A 13,492-nucleotide genomic window follows, 5' to 3' on the forward strand; every position below is an offset into this window, starting at 1 on the left:
TTCTTAGATATTCTTGAATGATTGACTTTTTATCATCATAAAATGTCCTTTGTATCTATTAATAATTTTGTCAGAAATCCTATTCCATTTGGAAAAAAAAAAAAAAAAAAAAAGGAATGGCAAACCCAAGGCCAGAACCAGAGAGTATAGAGAGCCAACAGCAGGGAGGGCCAAAGCCTAAGAAATCGCTAGACGGCTGGCAGCAGGAGCCCAGCAAACACCCAGACCTCAGCGCCCCAGTGTCCCATGAAAATAAGCCCCCGCGCCCTTTTCCGGTGCGTACAAGTCCGTCTGTGTGTGCTATTCGAAAGCGTCCGGAGGGAAACGGCGCCACCGCGAGAAAGGAACCGGTGGCAGCTTGGTTCCTGCGCGGATGCTGGGGCTGTAGGCGCCGAGCTTTCAGCTGGTTGCAGCTCCCAGGGAGGAAGACGCCGGGGCTCGCCTTCCCTACGCTGCCTCCGCCACTGCCATGATTCCGGTGTCGCTGGTGGTAGTGGTGGTGGGCGGCTGGACTGCCGTCTACCTGACCGACTTGGTGCTGAAGGTGAGGGCCTCGGGCCTAAAGCCGAAGCCCGCGGTGTCCAGGGCTGAGGCGCAAGGCCCGAGGCCTTTTCTCTTCCCCTGCCTCGCGCCTCCCGGGCTGGAAGCCGCGCGGCCGATACCCACGTGCGCCTTTCCGCGTGGCGCCCCGGCCTCGTGGAGTAAATAAAACACCACGGGGCCCAGGCAGGGGTGTGGCGGTCTGCACAGCTACCGCAGTCGCATTGCGGGGCAGTGCAGGCCCCGCTGCTTTCGGGGCCTCCTGCCCGGGAGGCGCCAGTAGTGGGTTTGGGGGGGGCGGGCCGATACCACACCCCGCGGCAGTGCACCTGGGAGGAAAATAAAAAGTCGCTTAGCAAAGGCATTGTTTTCCCTCATTGTCTTTAAGGCCACGACCCTCCAAAGACTCTCGTACTGGAATGAATCTAAATCAAGTTGTAATTTAAACCTGTAGTCTCAAACTTTAAAGTGCATACAATCATCTAGGGTTCCTGTTTAAATTCGAATTCTGATTAATCAGGCTTGGGGCGGGGCCTGTGATTCCGCGTTTGTAACCAGTTCCCATGTGCTACCAATGCTGTTAGTCTATGGACCCTACTTCAAAGTAGCATCATCAGGTAACAGGATTTAGATAGCTAGTTTCTGACTACTCCACTTCTAATCTGCACCCTGTACCCACCCCACACATACGCCCTGGGTGTACGGTCCACTCGAGTTATTTGGGAAGGGTAGCAAAAATTCTGCACAATTGTCTGACCACATGCTTCTAGCAACCTTTGGAATTGAATGGGGGAGGTGGGGCGGGGAGGTAAAGTCATTATACAGAGTTTATTCCACAATACCGTTCTCAAATGTTTAATAAAACCTTCATGTTATGAATACCGTTTTAAATAGAATATTATAATTTAGTATTGTGTGCTTTACGTGTAACAGTAAAATGAAATGATACTTGTGCTTTTTTGTTACATTTAAACTTGCAAAGTGAGGAGATTATAGAGTCTTTAGAACAATGGCTGAGTTCAGCCACTTCCCAGCCTTTGTGCCTTGGCCAAATTACTCTCTGTGCCTGGGTTTCTTCATTTTCAAAAAGTAAGGATCTTCTGAGATAGTAGAAAGGATTACATTAGCTCACACACGTAAAGGTTTGCTACTTCACCTGAAATTCAAGAACCAGCAGCTCTTGCGTCATCAGGGAGCTCTTCAGAAATGTACAATCTCAGCCCTCTCCCTGACCTACAGAATCAAAATCTGAATCTTTACCAGATCCTTTGGTGCTTCCTCTGCAGGTACTTGGCATAGTGTTTAGCCTATCATAAGCAGTACAGGCCACTGCTTCCTTGAACAGTGATTTTATTGTCTAGAAAAAACAAAGCCACATCATTTCCTCATGTTGCATATGTGACAAAAATCCAAAATAAAGGGCATCTGGGTGGCTCAGTCAGTTAAGCATCAGACTCTTGGTTTCAGCTCAAGTCATAATCTCACAGTTCATGAGTTCAAGCCCTGCATCAGACTCTGTGCTGACGGTGTGGAGCCTGCTTGGGATTCTCTCTCCCCCTTTCTCTCTGCCCCTCCTTTGTGCTTGCTCTCTCTCTCTCTCTCTCTCTCTCTTTCAAAATAAATAAACTTAAAAAAAAATTTTTTTAATCCAAAATAAGAACTTTTCAAACCTCTCCAGTCTCTGGTCAAGTGTGTGAGGTGATGAGGTTACTTTAATTTCAGTAACAACCCCTAGATCCCCAACAGAGTACTATTCCTTGAGCAAAAGACCTCACTCTCACTCAGAGTCACTGTCTGGGCAATGGAGAGACCTCAGGCTTTAGGAGTCTGTACCTTCAGCGTCTCTGCTACTAACTTGATCTGCTGTTCCACGTTTGGTTCTTCTAGGATTTCCTCAGTAGACATCTACTGAAGGGGTGTGTCACTCTACTTTTCTAAGCCTCAGAAAACAAGCAGGTTGAAAAACTTCACCTGAAGACTGAGAACAGAGGACATTATAGATCCAAAGACAAACGGATACCTATATCAGTCAGGTCATTTTTTATGATTGTGATAGGACTGAAATATCCTACAGACAAATTCCTCAAATGGATGGGCATCAATATGATAAAATACTTAACTGTATTTACTGTAACTAAGGGGTAAAAGGGGTCATTGTCAGGATATATAAAACAACCTTATATCATCCAAAATCCTACATTACTCAAGGACTTCAAACTTCCCTAAAGATAAAACTTGTTTGGGTGTGTATAAGCAGCTATCCCATCAACCCTGGAAAATGTAAGTTATTAAGACCAATTTGGTTTTACACAAGTTTTGTACTTCCACATGATCAAAGGCAGCTTAAGGTCTCAGGGTGGTTGCTAGGAGGATAGAAAGCACTGATTGCAGCTAACTTGTCCTCTGAGTTGGATTGGTTGGAGGTCTTTTTAGATTATAACACAAGACCTCTTTCTGTGATAACAAGGCTTCTAGACCTCTGCTGTCCAGTGTGGGAGCCACTAACTACATGTGGTCATGGAGCATTTGAAATGGGGCTGGTCCAAATTTGAAATGTGCTGTAACACACTGGATTCAAAGACTTATGTACAAATAAGTAAATGAAATGTAAAGTATTTAAATAGGTTTTTTATATAGATTACATACTGAAATGATAATGTCTTGGATATTTTTAGTTAAAAAGTATGTTTAAATTAATCTGTTTCTGTTTACTTTTTTAAATCAGCTACTAGAAAATTTAAAATTACATATGTGGCTTGCATTTGTGGCTCACATATGTCTATTGGACAGCGCTGTTCTAACTTTGACAAACTTTTTCTGTAAAGGGCCAGATGATAAGTATTTTAGCCTTTGTGAGCCACATAGGCTCTCTGATACATATTCTTGTTTTTTTGTTGTCTTTTTTTATAACCCCTTAAAAGTATAAAAACTATCCTTAGCGCATAGGCTATACAAAGAAACAGGCTGTATGGGGCACTTGGCTGGCTCAGTTGATAGAACATGCAACTCTTGATTTCAGGGGCTGTGAGTTTGAGCCCCACATTGGGCGTAGAAATTAACTAAAAAAACAAAAAACAAAACAAAACAAAAAAAAAAACAGGCTGTAGACCACATTTGGCCTATAGGCCATACTTTGCCAGACTCTAACCTCAACAGACCAGCTAGTCTGAGATCTTTAATATCCTGAAAAAGAAACATAAAGCTTTAAAATTATAAGTATTTGGGCAGTCAGTATCTTCCTTTCCTGTAGAAAAGACTTCTTTTTGATTTTCTTAAACATCATACATGTTCTTCAAAACTGAGTGATGTGGAACTTTTTCTCTCCTAGTCATCTGTGTATTTTAAGCATTCTTATGAAGACTGGTTGGAAAACAATGGATTGAGCATCTCCCCATTTCACATAAGGTGGCAAACTGCTGTTTTCAATCGTGCCTTTTACAGTTGGGGACGGCGGAAAGCGAGGATGCTTTACCAGTGGTATTCTTCATTTTTCTTTTTGGTTTAAAGTAATCATTGTGATCATGAGAAATGCTTGTTAAATGAACTATTTCCATCATTTTCAATCTGAGTTTTAAAATATTGACAGTATAAAACGTCTGGTTCTCTATAAACTTAAATGGGATTACATCATTGTGCTTTTGCATGCATCAAAAATCAAGGTTCTATACCTTATCTGGATAGTAGTACATGGGTGCACATGTAAAAATTCAGTGAGCAGTACATTTGACACTTGTGCACTTTACGGTGTAAGTTATTCACTAATAGAAATGCCAAAAAATTGGAACATTTTCCATCATGAAATTAATTCTGTAGAATTCTGTCCCCTATCATAACACATAGAAACAAGGGTCCTGGGAGTCATAGGATACCCAAAAGTCTGCAGGATTTCCCCTATACTTCTTTTCTGATAGCCCTCCAGGGTAATGGTATTTAAAATATTTCACAGCCAGTAAAGCATATGCACAAACCACTAGGCAAAATGATCAGCCAGATTGTAGCAGCAGGGTTCTGGAGTCCCCTGGCCATGCCAGGTCTACCCCTTTTAAGTTCTTATTTTTTTTTAATCAAGGAGCATATAGTTTATTGTTAGGAGGTTTATAATGATCTCTGGGCCACCCTAAGGACCAACACATTTTGTCATTGACAGAATTTCTAGTATGGGTATAAAGGGCCTTTGTCTAAATTCCTTTTTGCTAAAATTTTAGCGCCACATGTTACAGAGCTAAATGTAAACAGATCATTAAAAAGCAGAAAATGCAATAGCAAATCAAAGCAAGCAAAATAGAAGGAAATAATAAAGAGCAGAAATCAGAGAAATAAAAACTATACAGTAAAGAAAATCAGCAAAGCCAAATGTTGGTTCTTTGAAAAGATTAATAAAACTGATAAACCCCTTCCATAATTCTGAAGAGGAAAACACAAGTAACAAAAATCAGAATTGAATGGTTAGTATCAAAAAGATAAGTAACAAGCGTTATTGAGGATGCTGAGAAAAGGGAACCCTCGTGCACTATTGATGGTAATATAAATTGGTGAAACCACTGTGGAAAACAATATGGAGGTTCCTCAAAAATATTAACAACTGAAATACCACCAGATGGTAGCTACACTTGTGGTGAGCATAGCATAATGTATAAACTTGTTGAATCACTATGTTGTACACTGAAACATAGTGTGTCAACTATACTTCATTGTGTGTCAACTATACTTCAATTAAAAAAAAAGAAATACCATATGATCTAGTAATTCCACTAATGGATATTTACCCAAAGAAAATTTACCCAAAGAAAAACCCTAATTCAAAAAGATATATGCACCACTATGCTTATTGCAGCATTATTTACAATAGCTGTGATACAGAAGCAACCCAAGTGTCCATCAATAGATGAATAGATAAAGAGGATGTGGTATATATACATAGTGGAATATTACTCAGCCATAAAAAAGATCTGGCCATTTGCAACAACAAGGATGGAACTAGAAGGTATTATTCTAAGCGAACTAAGAGAAAGAAAAATACCATATGATTCCATTTATATACGGAATATAAAAAACAAAACCAATGAAGAGCCAAACAAAATATGCAGAGCCTTAAATACAGACAACAAATTGGTAGTTACCAGAGGGGAGGTAGGTAGGGGTATGGGTGAAATAAATAAAGGGGTTTAAGACATACAAACTTCCAGTTACAAAATAAGTCACAGAGATGAAAAAGTACAGCACAGGGAATATAGTCAATAATACTGTAACAATATTGTATGTCGACTACACTGTACGTGAGGAATCTTGAATAATGTATAGAATCCATATGTTGTACACTTGAAAGTAATGCAACAGTGTATGTTAATTGCACTTCAATTTTTAAAAAATCAGAATTGAGAAAAGGGAACACGACTGCAGATTCCATGTACATTTTTTCAAAATGAAACGATTGTGAACAACTCCATGCCTATAAATTTGACAATGTAGACAAAATGGACAAGTTTATTGAAAAACACAACTTACCAAAAAGCGAGGAAATGTAATAGATTATTCCCAACTATAGAAGGGTAATTTGTAATTATTGTAATTATTAAAACAGTAGAAGAAGGAAACTGTTGTTAAATTTTACCATGTTAATATTTAAGCTCATCACAAAATAATAGCTAAAATAAAATGCAAACAAAAGAATTGGAGATAAAAAAGAAATGGATGTCTGTAATGTCAAAAGAGCTTTCATAATTATGTGAGAACAAGATCAAAACAATTCTATGTAAATGGACAAAAGAGAGGAAAGAAACTTTATTGGGAACAATATTCAGCCTCTTCAGTTATGCAAGAGTTGTAAATTAATACAACTGCTTAAAAGAGACCAGTGCATGTGTTTCAGTCATGTATCTCAAGTTCAGGTAGGAAAATGAAGCAGAGTTATTGAAATTTTTAGCCATTATTTTGAAGCTATGAAATGTGGCTGGTCGATAAGTTTGCTAACCCGTGAATTTTGAGGAAGTGTATGTTTATGCAATTTTGCTTCCTCCCGACAGGTTCAATTTTGGAATGGTGTTTGGCGTAATTGCTATGTTCAGCTCTTTTTTTCTCCTGGGGAAAACGCTGATGCAGACTTTGGCACAAATGATGGCTGACTCACCCTCTTCTTATTCTTCTTCCTCTTCTTCCTCTTCCTCTTCTTCCTCTTCCTCTTCTTCCTCTTCCTCCTCTTCCTCTTCTTCCTCTTCCTCCTCTTCTTCCTCCTCCTCCTCACTTCACAATGAACAAGTGCTACAAGTTGTGGTAAGTACCTTCTTTTTGCTTTAAGTTTATTGCAACATGAATATAAGATATTTCTTCTGGCTAGCATAACTCCTATCCATGTTATAAATATGGAAACAGATGAAAAGTCTCACGATTTCTCAAATTACCTGCTTAAACAAAAATATTAATAGGAATGTAGCAAAGATTTGTTGGAATATGTAGTAGGGGTGGTAGTAGTAGTAATAGAACAAATGGACCATCAAAACTGTCTACAATTACACAGATATTTGAATTAACTCAGTATCTTCTTGAGGTGTTAAATGATTGTTTCTATCAAGGAATAAGCATGCTGATTTAAGATCTCTATAATGTAGAAATAAATTGCATTTTAACCCTATGCAAAGTGTTGCCTTTCCTCTTCATGTCTTTCAGACTCTAACCAATAATATCCTTTTAATTAAAGATATAAGACCTTGAATGGTCACTGTGATCTCCTGATGTGAAGAATAATGTGCTGAGTTTTACTCCTTAGACTGTAAGCCATTTATAATAATTCTCATTTCAAAGCACATGTATAAACAAACCTATACCGTATTGATCCATGTCTCCAGGGTTTAGAAGGGTGCTTTACCATTGACTTTTATTTCAAATTTTTCACATGTGTAGTTTTTATTTTCATGAGTCGTGGATGTTATGTTCTTAATCATGCTCTTATTAATGGAATAGACTAAGAGCTAATAATACATTTTTTAACTCATTTTTTGTGGTTTCTAGTAGGCTGGGTCACTATGGGGATATTTAGAAGTCATTAGTAGAGAATGATAATCTCTCTTATGGTAATAGCTCTTTTTTAGGGGTTGAAAGGATTTGCCAGGTATGGCCTTAGAAGAGATGATTAATTTCCTCAACAATTACTAAGTATATTCTGCCTACCGGCCATATGCTGAGTCCTGCTTATATGGGGAACAAAATCCAATCCTAGCACTCATGAAGTTTTAGTCTAGAGGGAGAGCTGCTGTGATTGTGCTATAGTTAGACAGAGTACAAGGTGCTGTGAGAACAGAGAAAAGGCATGCTGAGATGTGCCTGGCACTGGGAAGAGAGGAGAGGAGAGCTTCAAGGGAAGGGTGAGGAGAGTCCTCAAAGCCTCTAAGAAAAGATGGCAATTGAGCATCCCAATAACAGAGGGAACCTTATAATATGGAAAGGTGGGGGATTAGGGGAGAATAATAGAATAATAATAAAACCTAGGTAATATACATGCTTTCTATGTGAGGTTTTTGTGCCCATTTTATTTTATTCTTTAACAATCTATGGGTAAGTATCTCATCACAGATAAGAAAAGCAAGGCAGAGAGATGTTAAGTCACTTGCCTGTGGTCACAGCTCATAAATAGTGGGTCCATCACTCACCCACCACTGACCTCAGAGCCATCATGCTCTATTCCCTTAAGAAAAACCACTAATTCTTCAAGGAACTATAACTTTGACCTGTGTCTAGGAGGTATATGGTGGAAGGTATATGATGCAGGAGATAAAATAGGAAATACCGATAAGGCCTGGGTTATGAAAGATCATCCTAAGGAGTTTTGATTTTGGGCGGTGTCTAGCTAGCTCAGTTGGTAGAGATGCGACTCTTGATCTTGGGTTTTGAGTTCAACCCCAGTGTTGGGTGTGGAGATTACTAAGTAGTTTTGATTTTTACTTGTAGATAACAGGTCTGTATAAAATGGACCAAAGGAGGGTTACACTGAAGATGGGAAGAGCATATTAGAGGGCACTTTGGAATAATTCACTGTAGAAGTGACACAGATCTAAACTAAATTGGTGGTAAGAAGAATGAAGGAGGCAGGTTCAAAGGGTCTTTTAGAGTGGAGTTCTCAGGCCTTGGTGTTTAAGTGAATGTGAGGCTGGAACAAGAGGGAAGAGTTAAGGACGACTCTCAGGCTACATGATTGGTTATTGTTTGCCAAAGAAGAGGATAGTAGAGAAAGAAGCAGGTTGGGAAGAAATGTGATCATTCACCTGTCTGCCTAGGATTGGAATGATAAAGTGTAGCTCAGAGAAGAAATTATTTCTTCTTTCTGCATCTCAGTTCATTCATAGAGCTCACAAAAATGTTGACTCTGTTAGGAGTCCTGCTTTGGAATCATGAAGAAGTCAGTTGCCCACTGTAGTACACTGTGCATGTTTATGTATATATCTAAGAATGTTCTATCTCCTGGGGCGCCTGGGTGGCTCAGTTGGTTAAGTGTCTGACTTCGGCTCAGGGCATGATTTCACAGTTCGTGGGTTCGAGCCCTGTGTCAGGCTCTGCACTGACAGCTCAGAACCTGGAGCCTGCTTCAGATTCTATGTCTCCCTCTCTCTCTGTCCCATCCCACTTGTGTTCTTTCTCTCTCAAAAATAAATAATAAATGTTAAAAAAAAGAAAAAAACCAATGTTCTATTTCCTAGCTTTGATATGAGTTCTTGTAGCTCAGAGAATATATTTTCTATTTACATTGTAATTACCTACAGCCTTATTCAGTATTAATTCCCAAAAACCTGGCACTCTGTCACTGAGAGATCAGAATTCTGGTACATCTAATACCCTGTGTGATCATGGCCAGGACAGATGGGCAGTCACATACTGTTGCCAGAAAATAAGACCTACCATCTGTTAGTATAATCACTCACTCAAATCCTTACCTTATCTCATTATTACATCCATAAGATAATAAAGCAAAGGAACCAATGTCCTATGGAATCAAGCCTACTGATTTATTTGAAATAAAGTTAAGATAACCAGGATATATTGTGATATTGAGAAAATCTGTAAGAATTAACCTTGGGGTTCCTGGGTGGCTCAGTTGGTTAAGCATGGCTCAGATCATGATCTCGAAGTCCCTGAGTTCGAGCCCTGCGTCAGGCTCTGTGCTGACAGCTCAGAGTCTAGAGCCCGCTTCAGATTCTGTGTCTCCCTCTCCCTCTGCCCCTCCCTTGCTTGCACATGCTCGCTCGCTCTCTCTCTCTCAAAAATAAGCATTAAAAAATTTTTAATCTTAAAAAATCTTAAGTACATAAATTTAGAGAGGGGTCAGAGAAAGGGAAGCTACTTATCTGAACAGGCAGACACCTGACAACATGGAAATAGAGCAGATATGTAGAAGAAGGTACCCTGATATTCTTAAAAAGAATCTCTTAGTAGGGTCTGAGTAAAGAGAACTTCAGATAATGAGCATCATAAAAATGTCCATATCTTTTGACCATTTGCTTGTATACCACCATCTAGGACTCTAGCTTTAAGTAAACACTTCCAAATGTGGAAAAAATAGTATTCATCAAATTCTTATCCTAACATTGTTTATTATGAAGAATTGGAAATAACCACAGTGTATAATTGAGGAATGCTGCTTAAGTTGTGGGATTGTCATTCAGTGAAATGCTATGTATACATTAAAGGTGAAGGTTATGAAAACTAGTTTCATAACTAGGGAAAGGACGCTTGGAATTCATGAATTTAAACAGCAATCCAAGCAACATAGTTTGAATCTTCTCTTCAGGTACTAAAGGAGTCTTAAAAGTAAAATTCCTCTATGCACAAAAATAAATTCCAGTTGAATTAAGATTGAAACAAAGTCATAAAAGACCTTGAAAGACAAAAAATAAGTTTCTGCTTATATGAACACAGAATGAGGAAGACATAAGCATAAAACTAATGGCAGAAACCATGAATATTGATAGATTTTACTACATAAAATTTTTATATATCAAAAAACTAAAAGAAAAAATTAAAAGGCAAAAGAACTTGGGAATACATCTATGATATGTATTACAGAGGACTGATAATTGATATTTGAAGTGATCCTACAGAGCAATAGGAAAAAAATAAAACACTGTAGGAGAAAAAAATAGACAAGTCATGAGTAGGCTACTCACAAAAGACCTATCAATGGTCAGAAGTAGGGGAAACGTTGAGCTTTAATAATAAAGAAATATAAATCAAACAATGAAATACTTTTTATTTTCCTAAAATTTCAGATTTGAATAAATAAGCTTGCTCAAGGCTACAAAGGGTCTACTTTTGGAGAACAGTTTGATATGTATCGAAGTCCTTTAAATTTTGTGTAATGAAAGCATATGTTACTCTCTTTTTTTTAGAGAGATAGAGTGCAAGTGGGGGGAGAGGGGCAGAGGAAGAGAGAGAGAGAATTAGAGAATCTCAAGCAGGCTCCACACTCAGCACTGAGCCCAACACAGGGCTCAATCCCACAACCCTGGGACTATGACCTGAGCTGAAATCAAGAGTCAGATGCTCAACCACCTGAGCCACCCAGGAGCCCTGAAGCATAATGTTAAATATGGGACAAGGATTATTTCATTTAATCCTCAAAATTACCTTTTTATGTAAATGTAAATGTGGTTATTTCCATTTTAATGAGGAAATTGCACTGTTGGGAGGAATAATCCAAATTTCCTTGAGGTCACTTAGCTAGTTAATGATGGATCCAAAATGTCAAACTGAAGTGACCTGTCTCCTGAGCCTGAACCAACCATGCTTAAGAATTTTTACCCCCAAAATATTTGGATATATGTGTCCAAATATGTTTATCACAGTATAAGAGCAGAAACTTTAAACTTTAAAACAATTAAATGCCCAACAGTCTATTTTATAGAATACAGTACAGTTCTTAAAAATCATGTTGAACCCTTTTGCACTGCTGGTGGGAATGCAAACTGGTGCAGCCACTGTGGAAAACAGTACGGAGGTTCTTCAAAAAATTAAAAACAGAACTACCTATGGCCCAGCACTTGGCACTACTAGATATTTATCCAGAGGACACAGGAGTGCTGATTCGAAGGGGCACATACACCCCAATGTTTATAGCAGCACTATCAACAATAGCCAAAGTATGGAAAGAGCCCAAATGTCCATCGACTGATGACTGGATAAAAAAGATGTGATATATATACACAATGGAATACTACTTGGCAATCAGAAGGAATGAAATCTTTCCATTTGCAACAACATGGATGGAACTAGAGTGTGTTATGCTAAGCGAAATTAAGTCAGAGAAAGACAAATATATGATTTCACTTGTGTGGAATTTAATGTACAAAACAGATGAACACAGGGAAGGGAAGCAAAAATAATATAAAAACAGAGGGAGACAAACCATAAGAGACTCTTAAGTACGGAGAACAAACTGAGGGTTGCTGGAGGAGTGTTGGCTGGGGGGATAGGTGAAATGGGCAAGGGGCATTAAGGAGGACACTTGTTGGGATGAGCACTGAGTGTTACATGTAAGTGATGAATCACTAAATTCTATTCCTGAAATCATTGTTACACTATATGATAACCAACTTGGATTTAAATTAAAAAAAAATAAAAATAGGGGCACCTGAGTGGCTCAGTTAAGCGTCCAACTTCAGCTCAGGTCATGATCTCACGGCTCGTGAGTTGCATCGGGTTCTGTGCTGACAGCTCAGAGCCTGGAGCCTGCTTCAGATTCTGTGTCTCCCTCCCTCTCTGCCCCTCCCCCACTCACTCTGTCTCTCCCTCAAGAATAAACATTAAAAAAAAAATTTTTTTAATACAAATAAAAAAATGTTGAACCAGAAAACACTCATGGAAAAAATGTTTGTGATACTATTAAGTGAGAGGGGCAGGTGTCAAAACCATGTTTATAATAAAAATATAATTCTTAAAAATATATGTATGTGAAAAGACTAGAAGAACATACATTAAAACATTGAGAATGGTTTTTGGTTTTGTGTTTGGGGAGCAGGAGTATAGTCTTCTGTTTTTCTTTTGAGTTTTCCAGTTTTCCTGCTTTAAACACATTTTGTAATTAAAGTAATAAGAGGAAGAATTTCCTCTAGAAGGATACTTTTAGGGTCCCAACTCCTGGACTGTGAGAAATAGATGCTCAGTATGTGAATAATATAAATGATGTCTGGTGTGCCCCTACTTAACCTAATTTATAGACTCCTTAACAGATGACATAACTCAAGAGTGATTATTTATCGTATGAGAAGATTCTTGGGTATCTACAAGACTTTACCATGCAGCTCTTACAATAGCAAACTTCCCTTGTGTATGCAGTGATACATACAAATGCATCATCTTAGGAGCATGTGATTGCAAGACGACTTCTTCATAGGTCCTTAATATGTCTGTCTATTCCAGACAACTTACTTTCTGCATTAAATTTCAATTTTAATATAATACATATCATTTTGATACTCTTTTTCTGACCACTCTACTACACAAATTGTTGGAATCCAAGAAATGGACAGCACAGTGCTCCCACACCAATAAGGCACTTTATTACAGTACCCTTAATTACCAGCACTCATGTTACTTGAGAATACTAAAATGAAAACTCATTGATGAGGGGTAGGAATATCCTATATTACTCACTTAAGTATCTGGAACCTTGCAATAACAATTCAGAGGCAGGATTAAGATTGTAACAAAAATTTCCAAATCAGGCTTCTAGCCTTTGAGGGTAGAACAGTTGCTGACTCCTTGTCACTGTCACTCCGCATTCCCTGGCACTTTGCCAGGCTCCCTAATTCTTTCCCATGGTGAAGACTCCAGGAAGCCAAAGTTTCAACGTTTTTAACCTTGTGTTTCCTGTTCTCTTTATATTAGTGCTGTGCTTAGTTCAAAAACTGCCTAGTTCAAAAAGCTGATTTCTTGCTTCTATTGTGAAAGAAGTAGAGAAGTGAACTAT

The 13,492-nt window shown here is 38.6% G+C and overlaps 1 protein-coding gene across 3 annotated transcripts in view; it reads left to right on the forward strand.

Moving 5' to 3' along the window:
- Window positions 1-353: 353 nt before the first annotated feature.
- The window catches only part of MBTPS2 (membrane bound transcription factor peptidase, site 2), a 54,719-nt gene continuing 41,580 nt past the window's right edge, over window positions 354-13,492 (forward strand). For all 3 annotated transcript variants that reach the window (XR_006213407.1, XR_006213408.1, XM_042974277.1), the window contains exons 1-3: window positions 354-544; window positions 3,869-4,017; window positions 6,564-6,810. Coding sequence is in view for 1 of the 3 variants with exons in the window: in XM_042974277.1 (XP_042830211.1) it covers window positions 470-544; window positions 3,869-4,017; window positions 6,564-6,810 (471 nt within the window). In the remaining 2 variants the exon portion in view is untranslated. The remainder of the gene's footprint in view (window positions 545-3,868; window positions 4,018-6,563; window positions 6,811-13,492) is intronic.

The sequence above is a fragment of the Panthera tigris genome, chromosome X (genome assembly GCF_018350195.1).
Source record: "Panthera tigris isolate Pti1 chromosome X, P.tigris_Pti1_mat1.1, whole genome shotgun sequence".
Classification (NCBI taxonomy): Eukaryota; Metazoa; Chordata; class Mammalia; order Carnivora; family Felidae; genus Panthera; species Panthera tigris.